The sequence below is a fragment of the Bufo gargarizans genome, chromosome 5 (genome assembly GCF_014858855.1).
Source record: "Bufo gargarizans isolate SCDJY-AF-19 chromosome 5, ASM1485885v1, whole genome shotgun sequence".
NCBI classification, from domain to species: domain Eukaryota; kingdom Metazoa; phylum Chordata; class Amphibia; order Anura; family Bufonidae; genus Bufo; species Bufo gargarizans.
This window is the reverse complement of record NC_058084.1, coordinates 214529838-214550346: the sequence shown is the minus strand read 5'-3', so window position 1 is coordinate 214550346 and position 20509 is coordinate 214529838. Positions and strand designations below refer to the sequence as shown.

Below are 20509 nucleotides of genomic sequence, written 5' to 3'. Positions count from 1 at the left end.
TATTGGTCCACGAACCCAATTCATCACATGCCCATGTTCTCTGCTGCTATGTCCAGGACACTATTTGAGACCATCCTGCGTTTCCTGCACTTTAGTGATAACAGCACCTCCCGTCCCAGAGGCCACCCTGCTTTTGACCGGCTCCACAAAATTCGGCCCCTCATAGACCATTTCAACCTGAAATTTGCAGATTTGTATACCCCTGAGCAAAACATCTGCGTAGACGAGTCCCTGATACATTTTACCGGGCGCCTTGGCTTCAAACAATACATCCCAAGCAAGCACGCCCGGTATGGGGTCAAATTGTATAAGCTCTGTGAAAGGGCCACAGGCTATACCCACAAATTTCGGATCTATGAGGGAAAAGATCAGACCCTGGAGCCGGTCGGTTGCCCTGACTACCTGGGGAGCAGTGGGAAGACAGTCTGGGACTTGGTGTCACCCTTATTCGGCAAGGGGTACCATCTTTATGTGGACAATTTTTACACAAGAGTGGCCCTCTTTAGGCATTTGTTTCTAGAACGGATTGGCGCCTGTGGCACCGCGCGAACTAGTCGCGTGGGCTTCCCCCAACGGCTCGTTACCACACGTCTTGCAAGGGGGCACAGGGCCGCACTGTGTAACGAAGAACTGCTCGCGGTGAAATGGAGAGACAAGCGTGACGTTTACATGCTCTCCTCCATTCACGCAGACACGACAATCCAAATTGAGCGAGCAACCCGTGTCATTGAAAAGCCCCTCTCAGTCCACGACTATAATTTGCTCATGGGAGGGGTGGACTTCAATGACCAGATGTTGGCTCCGTATTTAGTGTCCCGCAGAACCAGACGCTGGTATAAGAAGGTGTCTGTATATTTAATTCAATTGGCTCTGTATAATAGTTTTGTTCTCTACAGTAAGGCTGGGAGAACTGGATCCTTCCTCAAATTTCGGGAAGAGATCATCGCGAACCTCCTGTACCCAGGAGGTTCCGTGGCCCCATCCACCAGTGTAGTTAGCCGTCTACACGAGCGACATTTCCCCAGTGGCGTTCCTGGTACCTCAAACCGACCACCACCCCGAAAAAAATGTCGTGTCTGTAGCAGGAGTGGAATAAGGCGTGACACCCGCTATTTCTGTCCTGACTGTCCTGACCACCCTGCCCTATGCTTTGGAGAGTGTTTCCGGAAGTACCACACACAGGTACACCTAGCATAGGGATCATCTCACCAGGACAGGCACACAGGGCTATTAGGGCCCATTCACATACAGCTGCTGCAAACCTCTCCTTTCACCTGGGACAAAGTGCATAACGCACTTCGCCACATCTTTGGGCGATTTGCGCTTTGCACATTGACCCATGGGGAAGGAGAGGTTTGTTCTATAAAAGGTAAAATAAAAAAAACACCAGTAAACAAAAAGGTTAATGTTTAGTTCAAAAAGTTAAAGTTTATATGTTCTGTTCCAAAGTTAATAAAATTATTGCGTTGCGGCCTGTTTTTTTTTTTTTTTGTTTTTTTTTACCTTCCAGGTCGACCAACCGATCAACTAGCTGCAGCACTGATGTGCATTCTGACAGAAGCATTGCGCTGCTGTCAGATTACACGCAAGTCGGTGTATGCGGCGCTGCAAGACGAGATTTCTACTCTGCAGTAACAGATACGTTTGCCAAGGCATACGAGCTGAGGAGGAGGCGGCGTTCCTATGCTTTGGCAAACGCTTTGTATGTAAAAAAATAAATAAAAATCCCGGCAATGATTTATTCATCCACATCGATTGATGTGAATGGAGAAATCTGGTTTGCCAGGGCATACGAGCTAAGTGGGTATGGATGTTGGGCGGAGCTCCTATGTCCTGGCAGACTCCTTTCCCCTCCTTTTTTTTTTTGGCAGAGGTTTTTTCATCCACATTGATCGATGCGAATGAAGAAATCTGTGCCGTTCATTTTTTTCTTTCAGCCCAGAGGCTGAACGGAAAAAAAAATCTCATTACCTGTATGCTCAATATAAGGAGAATAGCAGAAACTCCTAAAGCTGGCCATACATGTAATAATTGACCCTCAAATGCCAGGGCAGTACAAACACCCCACAACTGACCCCATTTTGGAAAGAAGACACCCCAAGGTATTCGCTGAGGGGCATATTGAGTCCATGAAAGATTGAGATTTGTCCTAAGTTAGCAGAAAGTGAGACTGTGAGAAAAAAATAAAAATAATAAATTTCCGCTAACTTATGCCCAAAAAATACATTTCTATGAACTCGCCATGCCCCTCATTAAATACCTTGGGGTGTCTTCTTTCCAAAGTGGGGTCACATGTGGCGTATTTATACTGCCCTGGCTTTTTAGGGGCCCTAAAGCGTGAGAAGTCTGGGATCCAAATGTCTAAAAATGCCCTCCTAAAAGGAATTTGGGCACTTTTGCAGCCTAGATGCGCAAAAGTGTCACATGTGGTATCGCCGTACTCAGGAGAAGCTGGGGAATGTGTTTTGGGGTGTCATTTTACATATACCCATGCTGGGTGAGATAAATATCTTGGTCAAATGCCAACTTTGTATAAAAAATGGGAAAAGTTGTCTTTTGCCAAGATATTTCTCTCACCCAGCATGGGTATATGTAAAATGACACCCCAAAACACATTCCCCAACTTCTCCTGAGTACAGCGATACCAGATGTGTGACACTTTTTTGCAGCCAAGGTGGGCAAAGGGGCACATATTCCAAAGTGCACCTTTCGGATTTTGCAGGCCATTTTTTACACATTTTGATTGCAAAGTACTTCTCACACATATGGGCCCCTAAATTGCCAGGGCAGTATAACTACGCCACAAGTGACCCCATTTTGGAAAGAAGACACCCCAAGGTATTCCGTGAGGGGCATGGCGAGTTCCTAGAATTTTTAATTTTTTGTCGCAAGTTAGTGGAATATGAGACTTTGTAAGGAAAAAAAAAAATCATCATTTTCCGCTAACTTGTGACAAAAAATAAAAAGTTCTTTTTTTTTTTTTTTTTTTTATTCTTTATAAGTTTCAAGAGTATAATAAAGCTTGTAACATGTTAAATCACATATCACAAAATGGCACAGCCGAAACCAGTCCGACATACTAACATGAGTAATATATTGATATTCTGACAATAGAATCTGAATATACATAGCATATGATAACCATAATAGCGACCAAACAAAATAATAAAGAACATGGCAGACATAAGAAAAACTACTCTCTAAAAGTAGCTAATCGCGAGGTATTATCAAGATACCAATAACAGCAATAAGACTGACAAAAGGAAAAGACACATCACATAAGGGGGGGGGGGAGGAGGGGAACAAATCCAGTGAAGGAAGACTGAATAGACAAGTCAAGCGTAAGGGACAGCTCAGGTAAGCAAAGACTGATACTCTGTTGAATCTTGGAAGGTGAACCAGGGGGTCCAAGTCGTAACAAAAGTCTTGTTGTTGCACTTCAAGGATGCCGTTAGTTCCTCCATTCTCCGGATCTCCTCCACTTTTTGAATCCACATTTCAGTTGATGGTGGAACAGAGGATTTCCACTTCATCGGGACGCAAGACCTAGCCGCAATGACCATATAACGCAAACAGGAGCGTCTGAGTAAGCTCATGGGCAGATCCGAGTGGAGCAGTAAGAAAAAAGGGAATAGTGAAAGGGAAAATGGACGATAAAGCCCTGTGAATTGAGTCCCAAAAGGGCCTGATTTTGTCACATTGCCAGAAAATATGTAGAAGCGAACCCTGAGACGATTCACAACGCCAGCACAGAGGGGACGCTGTCGGAAACATCCTTTGGAGACGTGTCGGAACATAGTACCACCGTGACAGTATTTTATAACTAGCCTCTTGATACTTACTGGCAATGGAAGACTTATGAGCTAATTGGAATATTCTAAGCCATTGGTCAGAGGAGATATCCAGTCGTAGATCCTGAGTCCACTTGTTTACGTAAGAAGGGCAGAAATCTTTGTCAGGTAGTACTAGTGTCTTGTATATCTCTGCGAGAGAATGGCGATATACACCTGAACCTATGCATATTTTTTCAAAGGGAGTGAGGGCTCTATCAAAATCCGGGGAAGAGGGAATAGAGGAAAGGAAGTGATGCAGTTGCATAGTTCTCCATGGACCGAGAGTACATGGCTCGGACTGCTCTAGCAGTTCGGCGTGAGTAAACCAGCGTCCTGTTGTTCTAAAGAAAGGCGCCCGACATCTCCCACTCCGTCTCCACTGCACAAAAGGTCCTCCTGAAATACTTGCCGGAAAGTCTGGATGTCCCAAAATTGGGAACAATGAGGATGGTGTAGGCGAGATTGTTGGAATGCGTTGGTATTTACCAAATTGGAGTAGAGTAGGGCCTATGATAGGGTGTGAGGAGATTTCAGTCGGAGTCTTCCTATCAACCCACGGTAGTAAAGCCAACGGGGTACGGGAAGAGAGTTGCTCAATAGAAATCCATTGTTTAAAGGGGATGTGTCGGCACCAGTCTAACACACGTTGAAACATGGAGGCAGCATAATATTTCCTTAAAGGGCTTCTGTCACCCCACTAAAGTGATATTTTTTTTTGGGGCTAGTGAAATTAGTTATATTGCGATATATGACAATATAATTGTGTTACTTACTTTGATCCAGCAGTTTCTGCAAAAAACAAAGTTTTATAATATGTAAATTCGGTCTCTACCAGCAAGTAGGGTGGCTACTTGCTGGTAGCTGCTGCAGAAATCCGCCCCCTCGTCGTGTTGATTGACAGGGCCAGCCGGGATCTCCTCCTCCGGCCAGCCCTGTCGGCATTTCAAAAATCGCGCGCCTGTGTTGATTCGGCGCAGGCGCTCTGAGATGAGGAGGCTCGTCTCCTCAGAACTCCCTCAGTGCGCCTGCGCCGATGACATCACCGAAATAGAAGACGTCATCGGCGCAGGCGCACTGAGGGAGTGCTGAGGAGACGAGCCTCCTCATCTCAGAGCGCCTGCGCCGAATCAACACAGGCGCGTGATTTTTGAAATTCCGACAGGGCTGGCCGGAGGAGGAGATTCCGGCTGGCCCTGTCAATCAACACGACGAGGGGGCGGATTTCTGCAGCAGCTACCAGCAAGTAGCCGCCCTACTTGCTGGTAGAGACCGAATTTACATATTATAAAACTTCGTTTTTTGCAGAAACTGCTGGATCAAAGTAAGTAACACAATTATATTGTCATATATCGCAATATAACTAATTTCACTAGCCCAAAAAAAAAAAATCACTTTAGTGGGGTGACAGAAGCCCTTTAAGTCCGGTATCCCCAGACCCCCCCTATCCTTCGGAACATGCAGCAAGGATCTAGAAATCCTTGGATGTCTTCCCGCCCAAATAAATTTGAAGAGGTCACGATGAGCAGAACTGAAAAAACTAGCTGGTATGTGGATGGGGAGGGTTTGGAATAAGTATAACAGGCGTGGGAGGACATTCATTTTGAATATAGTGCACCTGCCAAACCAAGTATATAGGCCTTTGGACCATCTCTTTAGATCCACCCTAATCCGACTCAATAGGGGGATGTAATTCCTAGAGAACACTTCCTTCAGATCCTTGGGGATCATCGTGCCCAGGTATTTGATGGCACCTTTCGTCCACCTAAAAGGTAAGGAGCCCGCCAGATCTGCCTCAAGGGAATTTGGAATGGATATATTAAGAGCCTCAGATTTTTGTAAGTTAATTTTCAAATTAGACAAGTTGTGGAACTTCTGAAATTCCGTTATAAGGTTGGGGAGGGTGATCCTGGGATTTGTAATCATAAACAGATAATCAGCGTAAGCTGCTATTTTAAATTCCTGATTCCCCACTACCAGACCAGAGATGTCAGGGTTTTTCCTTATTGATCTCAGAAGGGGCTCTAAAGTAAGGATGAAAATTAAAGGTGATAGAGGGCAACCTTGACGGGTGCCATTCCTAATTTCAAAGGGAGGCGAGAGCACTCCATTCACTTTCGTGGACGCTGAGGGGGAGGAGTAGAGAGAACGTATCCATGATAACAGAGGACCCTCAATACCCACGTGGCTAAGTACTGCATATAACCAAGGCCAACCCACCCTGTCAAACGCCTTTTCGGCGTCAGTAGATAGGAGACATAGGGGGGAGCGTTGTGATTTGGCACAATTAATCAGGTTCAGCACTTTCGTGGTATTGTCTCTCGCCTCCCTTGAAGGGACAAATCCAACTTGATCAGTATGTATGAGATCAGATAGGAAGGGGGACAAACAAGTAGCCAAAATTTTTGCAAACAGCTTGATGTCCACATTAAGCAGAGATATAGGACGGTAACTAGCACAGGCGGTCGGATCCTTACCTTCCTTGTGGATCACTGTAATGTGAGCGTGTAACATATCCCTAGGGAGGGGAGTACCAGAGCTCACACTGTTCAGGGCATTAGTAAGAGGTGTTTGAAGAAGGGAGAGATCTCTTATAGTATGAGGCCGGAAGCCCATCAGGACCCGGGGCCTTACTAGGTTGCATTGACTTTAGGGCTACACCTATCTCCTCAGTAGTAATTTGGCTACTCAAACCCTCAAGGGCCTCACTCTGTAGTTTAGGTAAACCTGAAGCAGACAGGTATGTACTCATGACTGAATCCAAGGATGAACTAGCTTGGGTAGACTGCGGTAAATTATAAAGGTTTTGATAAAAGTGGGCAAAAGCCTCCGTTATGGAGTTGGGGTTACTCAGAGCGTGACCTCTTGGAGGAGTGATACGGGGAATATAATTCCTAGCTCTCTGTTCCCTCAATGATCTGGCCAGTAATCTGCCACATTTATTACCATACTCGAAGAAATGTCTTCTACCCTTGGATAAGAGAAAGTTCGTACGGGTGTCTAACTATTCCTTGAGTTTACATCTGGCTAGTATAAGAGCTGAACGAGCCGACTGCGCATGAGAGCGTTTATGCAACTGCTCCAATTCCGATATTTCCTTCAGGATTTGAGAGATTTCTAGTGCCCTTTCCTTCTTACGCCGAGCTCCATGTCTAATGAACTCCCCTCTAATCACACACTTGTGGGCGGCCCACACCGTCAGAGGTGAGGTATCATTAACCTGGTTTTCCTCAAAATAGCGGGAAAGAGCCAGGTCGATGTCTTGCGAGATTACCAAATCCTGCAATAACGACTCATTAAGACTCCACTGCCACGATCTAGCCGTAGGAAGAGGGGATTTCAAGGAGACATGCAGCATGGCGTGGTCAGAGAAAGTGATGGGTTCAATTGAGGAAGAAGCTATTAGTGGAACAGCCGACTGTCTAATCAGAAAGTAATCCAATCTAGAGTACACATCTCTAGGGGCCGAGTAAAACGTATAATCCCTAGTTTCCGGATTGACTGTCCGCCAAACATCCATCAACTGATGAGTATGGAGAAGGCTTCTGATACGGCGGATATAGGAGTAGGCCAAGTGAGAGGAACCTTTAGATACATCTACAAGTGGATCCAGTGCGATTATTCAGATCTCCTCCGACCAATAGAGTGCCTTCCGCAAAATCATCTAATTTAGATAGAATTCTAGTCAGGGCTCTGTTGTTTTGTGTTAGGAAGGTATATGTTAGCCAAAGTATACACCTGGCCACCTAATTTACCTTTGACAAACAGAAACCAACCGGTATCATCCGAGCTCGAATCTAGGAATTTCCCAGGGAGTAGATCTGGCAATAAGGATACTCACACCCCTAGATTTGGATAAGTCGTAGCAGCTGTGGTAGGCATCAGGGTATCTGGGGGAACTGAATTTCGGCATAGTCTTTGCGAAAGTGGGTCTCCTGGATGAAGGCAATCTGTACCTTCTTACACCATAAGAGCCGGAGAATGGAGGAACGTTTCTCAGGCGTATTCAGTCCATTGGCATTGATGGACGCGAAGGTGATTTCAGACATATCCAAGATCTGTAGAAAACAAAAAATAAGAGAAAACAATCGGGAGGGGGGAGGGAGAAAAAGACGAGACGAGAAACAAAAGGTCAGACAAACCACACTAATAGACTAGATCAACAGATACAAATACGCCAGAAAAAGAAGGCGAGAAATCAGAACTGGCTAGCCCAGTTCAGACAAGACTAATAAGAACCAAAACAGTGGAAAGTGGTATCCACTATGCGACTCTTGAAAAGCCCAAAAAAAAAAAATGAGCGAGCCAAGACTCACGGACCTAGTAGGGGTTAAGCAGAGCAGACTATGAGGCTACCCTTTCCCCCAGGCCCAGAATTTTTCAACATTTTGGTTTAAAGAACAGCAATGTAAAGGAATCGACACAGGAAGACAGTGAGAAAAAACTGTGATAAACCGCAACCAGTGATCCAGCCCATTCGCTAAGTGGGCCAAAAAAAAAAAAAAACACACTCTGTCTTCTGTGTCTGCTCCCCATCTAGAACAGTGCCAAGTACAGTAGTACTTATAATAAGGGTATGGCTCCACCCCTAACAATCAGGAACAACTTGTTGAGAAAAAACAATCTCCTATCCTGGAGAGTGCGAGACCTGAGGTCGAATTCTTTGGGAGCCACTATTCAGGCGTGGCAGGGGGCCAGTTGTTGGGGTCAAGAAAACTGGAACATCAAGCCAGTCCGGTAGAGCGATAGGCGGACTGTCCAGGAACTGGCTAAGCTCACCCGCCTGGTCTGGGGAATGTAGAGCAAAAGTGGCACCATTTTTACGGATTATCAGATGAAACGGGTGACCCCATCGGTAAGTGGCTCCAGAGTTGGTGACAACTTGCAGAAGTGGTTTTAAAGTGCGCCTCATGAACAGAGTCCTTCTGGACACGTCAGGTAAGATTTGAATCTGTGCGCCGTAGAAGGAGACTGGACCCTGTCTCCAGGCTCTCTGTATAAGTTCCTCCTTTTCCCTGAAGAAGTGAACTCTGCATAGAACATCACGTGGAGCAGAATTTTCCGAACGTCTGGGCCCCAGGACCCTGTGCACTCTGTCCAGCTCAATTTCAGACTCCTCAGGCCTGTCTAAGAGAGAGTTGAAGATAGCGGTCACTGCTTTCCGTAAATCCATGGCTTTGATATCCTCAGGGATCCCGCGGATCTTGATATTATTTCGTCGACCCCTGTTCTCCTGGTCATCTAACTGCAACAGTAGGTGCCTGTTTAATGCCTGTTGGGAGGCAACAGACGATTCCACGGCAGTAAGGCGGGCGTCCAGCTCGGCCGAGATTTGATTCTGCGAGGTCACTTTAGTAGAAATAGCCATTAGGTCAGTTTTGACTTCAGCTATAGCCTGGTCATGTTTGGCTTCTACCCTCTGTAAGATCACCTCCAGATCCGATTTAGTTGGGAGCATACTGAGGAGAGACCAAATGTCCTTTAGTTTAGGTCGCTTTGCCCTTCTACCTTGAGATGAGGAGGAAGATGATGAAGCTTCATAAAAATCTGAGGCGTCTGGAGGGTGAAAAATAGCAGAAGTGGAGGGGAGGTCCATAGACAGAGCCTGTGATGGCTGTACATCCCTCGTTGCGGCCTGCGCGCCATTTTGGGCCCCCTGATTAGGTGCATGAGGTTGGGAGTCCCGTATGGATTTGCGTCCCCCTAGCTGCATGGAAAAGGGTTCAGGGTGTTCAGGGCGACAAGGCAGCGGAGACTGTGCCTGCAGGTCGTCGGCGGCTGGTGTAGGTGTAGTGTCACCACGCGTCTCACTCACCGGAGTAAGCTTGGGGGTCGCGCCGGAGTTCATGGGCCCGGTGTCAGACGCAGAGGGTTGCAGGAGCGGATCGCCACCAGTAAGAGGCACCGGGGCCTGCTGCTGTGAGGCCTGTGTAGAAGAGCCCCGAGAACCATCCGGAACAGCCGTAGCGGGGGTAGCCACCATCCCTGGCGGACCCTCAGCCGCCATCTTAGACCATGAGGCCGTCTGGACATAGGACCTCTTGCCCGGTAAGTATGAGGGACCCGAGTTGGCTGCCGATATTACTGGCCAGTCCGATGAAAAGGAGAGCGGCGGTGAGGAGATCACTCTCGTCTGGATGGTACCATCACCCACTTGATCAGCGGAAGGAGCCTGCAGCGTCTCGACACCCTCCACTGGCGCCATCTTTGAGGGTTCCGGAACGGGAGCTGGCGTGGCAGAAAAGAACCTCATGATGTGGGGTTCTGAGGCTATATAAGTGGACCCACGTCGGCCCGAACGTCTGACCATCCTGTTCAGGTCAGTTACATTCAGATTGCTGCCCTTAATGTCGTATAGAAGGGCCTGGGATCCGGGAGCTCTGAAATGTGCGTCTTCACGGCTGCATGCTCAGGCCACGCCCCAAAAATAAAAAGTTCTATGAACTCACTATGCCCATCAGCGAATACCTTAGGGTGTCTACTTTCCGAAATGGGGTCATTTGTGGGGTTTTTCTACTGTTTGGGCATTGTAGAACCTCAGGAAACATGACAGGTGCTCAGAAAGTCAGAGCTGTTTCAAAAAGCGGAAATTCACATTTTTGTACCATAGTGTGTAAACGCTATAACTTTTACCCAAACCATTTTTTTTTTTTGCCCAAACATTTTTTTTTTTTATCAAAGACATGTAGAATAAATTTGGTGAAAAATTTATATATGGATGTCGTTTTTTTTTTTTTTTTTTTGCAAAATTTTACAGCTGAAAGTGAAAAATCATTTTTTTTGCAAAAAAATTGTTACATTTTGATTAATAACAAAAAAAGTAAAAATGTCAGCAGCAATAAAATACCACCAAATGAAAGCTCTATTAGTGAGAAGAAAAGGAGGTAAAATTCATTTGGGTGGTAAGTTGCATAACCGAGCGATTAAACGGTGAAATTAGTGTAGTGCAGAAGTGTAAAAGTGGCCTGGTCATTAAGGGGGTTTTAGCTAGCGGGGTTGAAGTGGTTAAAGGAAATCTGTCCCCTCAGAAACCCCTTGTCTGAACCGCAGTAATCAGTTAAAGTACTCTGATAACTTTCATCTATACACATTCTGCCACTGTGGAACAACAAACCGGCCGTGCAATCCATCCATTATGTGTGTGCACTCGGAAGTCCTCTGCATGCATTGCAAGGCTGGTTTGTGGGTGGTGGAAAGCATGTAAGTATAAAGATAGATCTGTGTCTTTTATAATATTCACTGATTGCTGTAGTTTGGGGTGGGGGAGGGGTATATCTGAGAAATGCAATGCAATCTGCAGGCAGCATGTTATAGAGCAGGAGGAGCTGAGCAAATTGATATATAGTCTTGTGGGAAAAGATTCAGTAAAACTTGTGATATATACATGAAATCCTCTGATATTTCTGAACTTATTAGTGCATAGGGACAGTCCTGTTAGTGACTGGCAACCATCAAAGTAAACACACTTAGCACTCCCTGTATATCAGTCACTGATAACACCATCCCTGCGATATCAGGTTGGCGTTGTTTTGTGTAAAGGGTCTGTTGGTATTTGTGGTGCAATCCGGTCTTTATTGTTAGTAAGCTCCCAGTATAGGGAGTGACGATATCACCTGTGAGCGGGTTAAGCATCAGCTGTGGTGTTAAGACCTGCTTTGCACTCGCATACAGACTGAGGCCAGAGGAAGCGCATACAAGCGCGAAACGGCTGTTGCCGATCTTTTACATGTGCATTTTATGTTGTCTGTCCCACTGACCCATTTTTTAACAATGGAAGAATAAAGAACGTTTTTAACATCCGAAGTTGAGTGCTGCAATTTCCTTTTTCTTGTGCACTGGATTCCTAATAAAGAGGATGCTTCAGGGTCTAATGCTGGTTTCTGGGGAAGATGTTAGAAGATGAGATATAGAGAATACACCGTATGTTCGCAGAATAATAATAAAATGCCTATTCACTGGAATTGAATGGAAAAGTGTGGTGCTGTTTCTCATGCAACACTGTTATAGTCCCTTTTGCCTGTAGTCGGTGATCGGCATTCTGTTTCCTTATATATACTGACTACTGATAAGACTTTATTTCTAGTCTCTCTCAGGCTGTAAGGATCACTGTTACGTGATGAACAGCAGAATGGATAATGAACATACTGTGATGGGAGCATTGGTGAGCAAAATACCTTTTATTCACCCGAGTCATATCCCATCAATTCTGGAAATTTTACGACACCAAACCGCCTACAATACTCTGCTTAACAGCTGTATATCCGGCACAATAAACCCTAAAGGTAAGGGTCATTTTACTGATCAATGATATGATGAAAAGACATGCCCCGATATGTAACAATAATGGTGATTGCGGTGTAAATTGCTGGTCTTTCTGCCGGTTTCACCTGCTGATGACTAGCAGATACCTGTTTACAAGGGCCACGGAAAGTTTGTGGTTGAGTAAAGTCTTCTGCCGGTCAGTATCCGATGAAGACACAATTCTTTTTCCCAGGAATCGACAATCAATGGTGCAGGGTGCATGAATGGGAGCAGTTGCTTGTAATAGGGTAGATTAAGGGGTGTAACTATAATTCAAAGTGCCCCATAGCAAAATAAGATTGGGCCCCAACCACTCCGTGTAAGAAAATGAAAACAGTCCAAGTAGCAAAAGGTATGTATGATGGCACAATATATCAGAACACCACATTATAGCGAAAACCCACCATATTGTTGTTCTCCACAAAAAGGTACAATGTTCTCGCACTTGATGGCTCCCCCCTCCACCTGCATTTGGGCTTTATCGAAAGTGCTATAGCTATAGTTACACCCATGGGTAGATTCAAAAGTTGAGGTCAAGACCTAAGAAAGTTCCTTCAGCAAAACTGCCCAAAGGCAGGTCTGTAACTGTATATGATCTAGCCAGGAAAGATGTCTTTCTGGGCAGATCTCCTGAATTGCATCAAATGAGGGGAAAAACTGACTCCTCCGTCATCACTTGACACCTAGTGTGATTGGAAGCCTTTCACACCAAAAAAAGCATCCCTACTGATCACAACATGGGGTTGACATGAGAGGCTACATCTAACCAACATTCTGTCCAATAATTCCATGAGATACAGAGTCGAGAAGTGTTTATAGGCAGCGACTCCTCTATAGTCACCCATTTACTCCTTCTCCTAGTTTAAATATCTGATTAAGTAGATTTGGTGGGTGTGAGAATTGTGGCAGACACAACTGCTGTTAAAATGCTTTGGATGTAAGGAGAGGGTCAAGACAATTTTCTAATGTATTACAAGGGATTATTGCTTTCTGTCAGTTTTATTTTTTTAAACTTGTCTCATGTATTATGGTTGAATGTTCTCAGATCATACAAATATGCTACACTTTGAGGTCTCCTTGCAAAGGGACTTTAGGATCTGCACATCCTTCCAACATCCCAATGGTGGCAGTCTGTCATGTGGTATGTAGTGTTTTTATATGAATTGTATGTTCCTAAAAAACAATGTGTAAGGGTCGGTTAACAGTACGTGTATAATGCATGTTGGGAGAATTCTCCAATGTTTGCCACTGTTAAGCCATACAGTGGCATACACAGCTCATAGGTCCCAATGTCAAAAAAATAAATGCTGCAGGATGACTCTCTATGGAATATAGCAATTGAGTGCACTGTTCTATACCGCAAAAAATGAAGGTATACTGATTTACACTAGCCCAACAAGGGGAAAATGACACACTTGATGGGGTGAATTGGAGATCTCAGCCTGTGAATTCAGTTAGTGGGGTACCTACCATGGGTCCTGGGTGAGAGGGGAGCTGGCTCTGAACTGTTCCCCATGTAGATCCATGGCATTTTCCTGCAGCCACCACTAGAGGGAGTTCACTGCAAAGAAATGTTTATGGCTTCAATAGATTTTAGTGGTAACTATACATTTCTATGCACTATACTGGTGGCTGCAAGCAAACAGTTTTATAATATACTGTATAAAGGGAAGCAAGAGATCTTCAGCTGTAATAGGGGGTTTTTATCAAAGTTTTTCTAACGTATGTTATATGATTTAAATATTGTACTTTGAGAAATATCGTGTTCGGAGTGAGCGTTATATTTGTCAAGTACCTGTTAAGCTGTTTTGGACATAGAAGTCAGGTACAGTGGGGGAGGCAGAGCATGACTTCTTTCTTCTTCCCTTTTCTCATTTATTCTTCCGTTTTCTCCTTTCTTCTTCTCCTTCCTCCTTTCTCACTGGGGAGGGGTGCATACTAAGTTTGCTATGGGGCCCCATGAGATCTCTCTATGCCCTTGAATTGATCTTGACTGATTATTACCTACACCACAATCCTGTACCTTTCTAACAAATCGGAGAACAAACAATTGTGGAAGCGTTTATTTGAAAATAATAATAAATAAATAAAATATATTTAAAAAAATAAAATATAAAAAAATAGCCAACATATTCCACAGCCCTTTACAATTCAGGCAGGGTTCATGTTTATGACTGTTTGTACAATATAGCAACATACAAGTCAATAATTACAACAAGAGGAATGAGGGCCCTCGCAAGAGCTTACAATCTATGAGGGGAAAGGGATGACACAACACATCTTGGGGAAAATAGGGGAGTAGATATAAAGTTGAATGAATGGTGGAGAGTTTGCATGAGAATCAGGTTCAGGAACTGATGACAAATGGACTATATATGGAGAGGAGTTAGATCAGGGGATGCGATAGGCCACCCTAAAAAGATGTGTTTTCTAGGGAGCGTATGAAACAAACTGTGTATATTGTTATGTAACCTAATTTCCTTGGGTAGGGCATTCCATAGAACTGGTGCAGCTCGGGAGATGTTCAGATTATGATGCATGTCAGTCGTAAGTAATTTGCAGAGCATGGGTAGGGTGGTAGACAGAGATGAGAGAATAGATGTAGAGGGGTGCAGCACTGTGGAGAGCTTTGTGGGTGAGAACAAGCAGTTTAAATTGGATTCTATACTGTATTGGCAACCAGTGCAATGACTGGCACAGGGTGGAGGCATTGGAGCTGCGGTTAGACAGATAGGTGACCGTGGCTGCTGCATTAAGGATAGATTGGAGAGGGGAAAGTCTGTTGAGGGGGGAGGCCAATTAATAGTGAGTTACATTAATCGAGGTGGGAATGGATCAGGGCAACAATGAGAGATTTTGTTTCCATAGTGAGAAAGGGGTGGATTCTAGAGATGTTTTTGAGTTGCAGGTGACATGAGCGGGAGGGAGATTGGATATAGGGGGTGAAAGAAAGATCAGTGTTAAACATAACACAGACAGCGGGCATGCTGCCTAGGCATAATGGTAGTGCCACACACTGAGATGGAGATGTCTAGTTTAGGTAGGCTAGTAGATGGAAATAACACAAGAAGTTCATTTTTTGAAAGATTTTGTTTCAGATAGAGAGATGCCCTAACATTATGTTAGAGACGATTGAAAGACAGTTACAGGTGTTCTGTAACACAGCAGGGGTTATGTTGGGGGATGAAGTGTATAGTTGTGTCGTAAGCATAGAGATGGTACTTGAAACAAAATTTGCTGATGGTGTGTCCAATTAGGGCTGTGTAGAGAGAGAAGAGGAGAGGGCCTAGGACTGAACACTGAGGAACCCGAACCTCAAGAGTGAGAAGTGGAGCCAGCGAATGATGCTGAAAGAGCGGTCAGAGAGATGTGAATAAAACCGGGATGTCATTTAGGCCGATAGATTGGAGCATGGGGAGTAGAAGATAGTGGTATACAGTGTCAAAAGCTGCAGAGAAGTCATGGAGAATGAGCAGAGAATAGTCAACGTTGCATTTTGCTGTTGGAAGGTAATTAGGTAGGCGCCAGGGAATGGGGTCAGATGTGCATGTGGTAGGATGAGAAAAGAGGAGCCTGGAGACTTCTTCCGTGACTGGGTCAAACGTGGACAGCAAGCCAGAGTAGATGCAAGGGGAACGGAGGGAAAGGGGATCGATGACAGTGGCTGTAGGCAGCCAGATCTTCAGCACGAGGTGGAAGGTGGAGTTATAGGCTCTTAGCATGAATTTGTAATGTAGGAAATTTTCTGAGTTTTTCTCCATAGGTGTTCGGCACTACTGGATCAACACTGGAGAATGCGAGTTTGCCGTGTAAATCAGGGCTGCTTTAGTCTGCGTTTGGAGGTTCTGAAGGAAGGGGGCACTAATTCGTCCAGGGTACTGCTGAGGGCATCATTTAGGCCCCTTGTAGACTAGAGACTGTAACACTGCGGACTTGCAGTGAGGCACCCAGCTTGAACTCCCAGCACTGCCAGGGTCACATAGCATTATATTGATTTATGATGCTATGTAACCCTTACAGTTCTGGAATGTATTAGATGACACTGACAGAATGCTGTCAGTGTTATCCACTGCATTTCAGAACTTTAAGGGTTACATAGCATCATAAATCAGTATAATGCTATGTGACCCCGGCAGTGCTGGAAGATCAGGCCGGTTGCCTCGCTGCGAGTCCACAGCAAGACACTCGCTTGTCTGCAAGGGGCCTTATAGTGATTTACAGCCAGATCAGGGTAGGAGAGGGAAGAGATTGGGTCCAATGATGAATGTAGAGTGTCTGTAAATGTATGAGGTCCTATGGCCTGTAATAAGTAGGAGTGTGCTGGGATGGGTGTGGATTTGTGACGGTGAAAGAGGATGTTGTGTTCAGAGAGCGGGACGGGAGAGGTGAGTTATTTAAAGTTAGAGACTGAACATAGCTGGAAGAAGACCAGGTCAAGTATGTTATGGTCTTTATGCGTTTGAGATTTAGAAAGAATGAGGTTAAAGAGAGAAACTGGGAGGCAGACAGGGCTGTTTACCGGGATATTGAAGTCTCCCAAGATAAGGGTTGATATTTCTAAGGACAGGAAGTGTGGCAGCCAGACAGCAAAGTGATCCAGGAATTGGATGGGTGAGCGGTATACAACAGCTACTCTGAGGGAGAGGGGATGGAAGAGCCTGATGGTATGGACCTCAAAAGAAGGGAATAAGAGTGATGGAACTGGGAGGGGTGACCTGGAAAGTGCATTGTGGGGACATGAGTATGCCCACTACCACCATGTCTGTTCTCAGGTCTGGGGGTATGGGAGAAGTGTAAGCCGCCGTAGGAAAGAGCAGCAGGGAAGCCTTTAAGAGGAGTTCCATTTTCCTCTGTCCTAATACATGTTTATGGGCACAAATAACTGTTCAGTTTTGTTCCGTTATACATGATGGGGGGGGAACGTCAACAGCCTTCATTTTCAAATGAACATTTCCGCTATCCATCTATGGAGTTTGATAAAGGGAGGGGATTGCCTCTGGAAGCCCATCCAAGACCCACAATGCTTTATTATGGCAGTCAGGGGCCTGACTATGGCTCCTAGGCCTGGTAAAGGCATCGGCCTGTCGGGCCGTGTCCGTGGTGTGGCCTAATAGTTTGCTTGTCAGCTTCACATTGAAAGGCTATAATGCTTTGAAGCATATGCATTCTAAAGCATTAAATGTAAGTGATCAAAGGAACATAGGCCCAGATTTACTAACCCTAAAGATAGTTTGAACTTAGACAGGCTGTCTAGACCTGCAGCACATTTATCATATTGATTCAGGCTGGATGATAAATGTGGTTCAGGGATAGACACTTGCTTGATATAATTCTATACTTTTAAAAAATGTCATGGTTGGACAACTCCCTTTTTATCTTTCTTTTTCCTATGTCTGGACTGTCATACACTCATTGACAAAAAGAGAAAAGCACCAAGGAGTTGTTGTAATCAAACCAAACTTTCTATGTGTTAATGTAATATTGATCTATGTAAGTGATTGCAATATTAAGCTGCCCATACACTTTCAATAGTTGTTGGCCAACAGCCGTCTCTCCTGGCTCACTCCATATTCAAACCTGACTATGATGATATTCCATTCCGTAGCAGTCCAGGTTTTTCAATCACAATGCCACTACAAACAAAGGCGACAGTGGCTGGCTGTTAATAGGGACCATGACACAAAATATCTTTCCGCTAAGCACTTGGTCTGTCCATAAACGTATGATCAAACAATCCTTTCTACTGGTGGTCTGTCTAGAGCCTGTTTGGAGTGTGTGCATGCCCTCATGTAACCACTGCTCCCTCCTAACAGCTAGGTCAGAATGGCCTCCATGGAGGACAATTCGTTGAAGCAATCATCCTGCTTCTTTTGGTCTAATGATGTGTCCCCTTTCAAAGTCTGTCAACTGGGCAGAATATCTTTTAGTGAGTTGTACAGGCAAGTCTAGCAGTCGGTATTCTCTCACCAGGAGAAACACTACCCAAAAGTAGCCTCTAAGAGCATTTTTAGAGAGTAGTGGGGGAAGCACTTTTGACAAGATGCAGTGTCTAATCAGACCACATCTGTAATCCTTGACATAACTGCATCCCAAGTTTTGCCTCAATCCGACATTTACTATGTTATGCGTTATTTTTCTGTCAATGAGTGTATATATACTGAGACAAGACGGCAGAATGTCTTTTGTATTTTACATATGAACTAGAAATAAAACCTACAACTCGCGTTTAATTTACACTAAGCATACTGTAGTACTTCATCTGCTTTCATCTTGTCATTATGTCTCTGCACAGTTGTTGTCGACGTCATGAGCTATGGGAATATAATTTGCAGTCTCTACACTAGCTCATCAGACCCACCATCACCCTGCAGCAATGAATTCATCATGAAAGTTTTGGAAAGGTAACTAGATATTTATTTCATGACGTGCCCAGGGGTGCACCTAGCCTTTCTGAGGTAAAAATTAAAATGGTGCCCCCCTCCACATGCCAAATTCTTAGCCTAACCCCCGCCGCCTCCAATCCCCCTAACAACTCTACTATTATAGACATGCTTGGAAAACATTACATAGAGCTCTACAAAACCTACAGGGTAATACAGCGCCACATACCTCTTACATCCAGTGATGTCTCCCCTGATGGTAGATGTTCTCTTTCCTCATGTTCTGCATTTGGACCAGGTGGCCATGATGCTTTTTTTTTTCAGCCACCTCTTGTCTCTGCAGAGTTTGACACACCAACTTCTTTTTTATTTCCTACTTTTCCATCATTCCCCCCCCCCCCCCCTTTCTTGAACACCCTATCCTGCTACCCCCAATACTATGCTGCAGAAACAGTTGGAAATACTAGTACCACACAGAGTGCCCCTTCAATATTAGTAATTCACTGCCATAGTGCACTTAGTGTTAACAGTTCCCCCAATAGTAGTAATGTCCCCTATTATGCCCTAGAAGTAATAATGCCATAGGGTCTATACCAGTAATTATTTTTCCTATAGTCCCCCAGTAGTCATAAAGCCTGGCTCAGGCTATGCAATGATGACACCATTGTGCTGGCGTGTAATAGGCTTTAGGCTTAGTGTCTGTAGCCTATCAGAGGGAACGGCAGAGCTGGGATACATCTCTCCTGTGCCCTGCCGCAGCATTTAACTGTGTTCCTGTCCTGAGAATGGCAAAATAGAGTGGATGGAAGTACTCATTGCCCACAGCCCTGCCGTGCCCACGTTTCCCTAGGTGGTGCTGCCTGAGGCAATCTCCTTACATCACCTTGTGCGCCTATGGATGTGCCCACTTTATTACTAAGGGTTTTGTGCTTTGTAAAAGCTGTGTAATGTGCGGCCTGTCTAATAACAGAACATGGGAGGCTATGCTGAATGGCTTGCTTACAGTTCAAATTTCTTTTTTTCTTTTTTTTCAGTTGTATGTCTATTCCCCTAATAATGAGAACCATCTTTAAGAAGGCACAGCAAGTGGTAGTTTCTGAGGATATGAAGATGCATCATACAAATGGTAACAATGTTTTGCCCCCACTCTATTCGGGAGAATACCAAAAAGAAACAGTGACTGAACCACAACATAATATGCCACAAGACATGCAGTCAAACTTTGAGAAGAATAATGATGTCTATGACCATAATGACGATATGTTTCTTGATGATGATAATGGTGGTGAACATTCAGTTGATCTGCATGAACCTAATCCTTGTCCAACTCAAGAACCAAACTCCGGCTACACAGAACACCCCTATTTTCACCCTGTAGAAATCAATTCTAGTGTTGCTGAGGGATCTTATTCTATTACTGCTGAGGCGCAAAGCTCCCGCATTGTACAGGAACTCAGCCCTATTATGGCCGAAGTCCCAAGTCCCAACGTAGCCGAGGATCAAAGTTCCAGTGTTGCAGGAGAACTTGGCTCAAGTATTACAGAAGAACTCAGCTTGAGTGTTTCAGGACTGGCAATGTCACGATCCATGCTGGAGAATGAAATGGATGAATGAATGTTGTTCATATTAAATAAACTAAATAAAGGAATATTCAGCATAAAAAATGTGACTGGTTTATATTTTGGAGGGGAAAAAAAGTTAAAGGGGTTTTCCAGGCTTCTGATAAGGATGACCTTTTCCTCAGGATATTAGGGTATATGCAGAAACGGCAGAATTATTGCAATTATTGAAATTTCTGCAACCAGAAATCACTTCTATTCTTGAGAATTTGGTTGTTTTGCAGGCAAAAACATGGCTTTCTACAAGTTATCAGATAAATGGAACTGATGTTTAGTTGCTTAAATTTCTGCAACAGATTAGCCACATCTGAATTCACTCTAAGGCTCCATTTACACGTCCGCAATTCTGTTCCGCATTTTGCGGAACGGAATTGTGGAC

At 44.6% G+C, this 20509-nt stretch overlaps 2 protein-coding genes across 2 annotated transcripts in view; one reads left to right on the top strand and one right to left on the bottom strand.

The window, feature by feature from the left end:
• The window catches only part of LOC122939389 (mediator of RNA polymerase II transcription subunit 1-like), a 130415-nt gene extending 110280 nt beyond the window's left edge, over positions 1-20135 (top strand). The window contains exons 11-14 of the mRNA XM_044295458.1: positions 11914-12112; positions 13177-13272; positions 18424-18532; positions 19546-20135. Of these exons, the coding sequence (XP_044151393.1) occupies positions 11914-12112; positions 13177-13272; positions 18424-18532; positions 19546-20125 (984 nt within the window). The 3' untranslated portion in view covers positions 20126-20135. The remainder of the gene's footprint in view (positions 1-11913; positions 12113-13176; positions 13273-18423; positions 18533-19545) is intronic.
• Positions 1-20509, bottom strand: part of YAE1 (YAE1 maturation factor of ABCE1) — a 109582-nt gene that overhangs the window by 17386 nt on the left and 71687 nt on the right. The gene's annotated exons all lie outside the window — the stretch shown is intronic.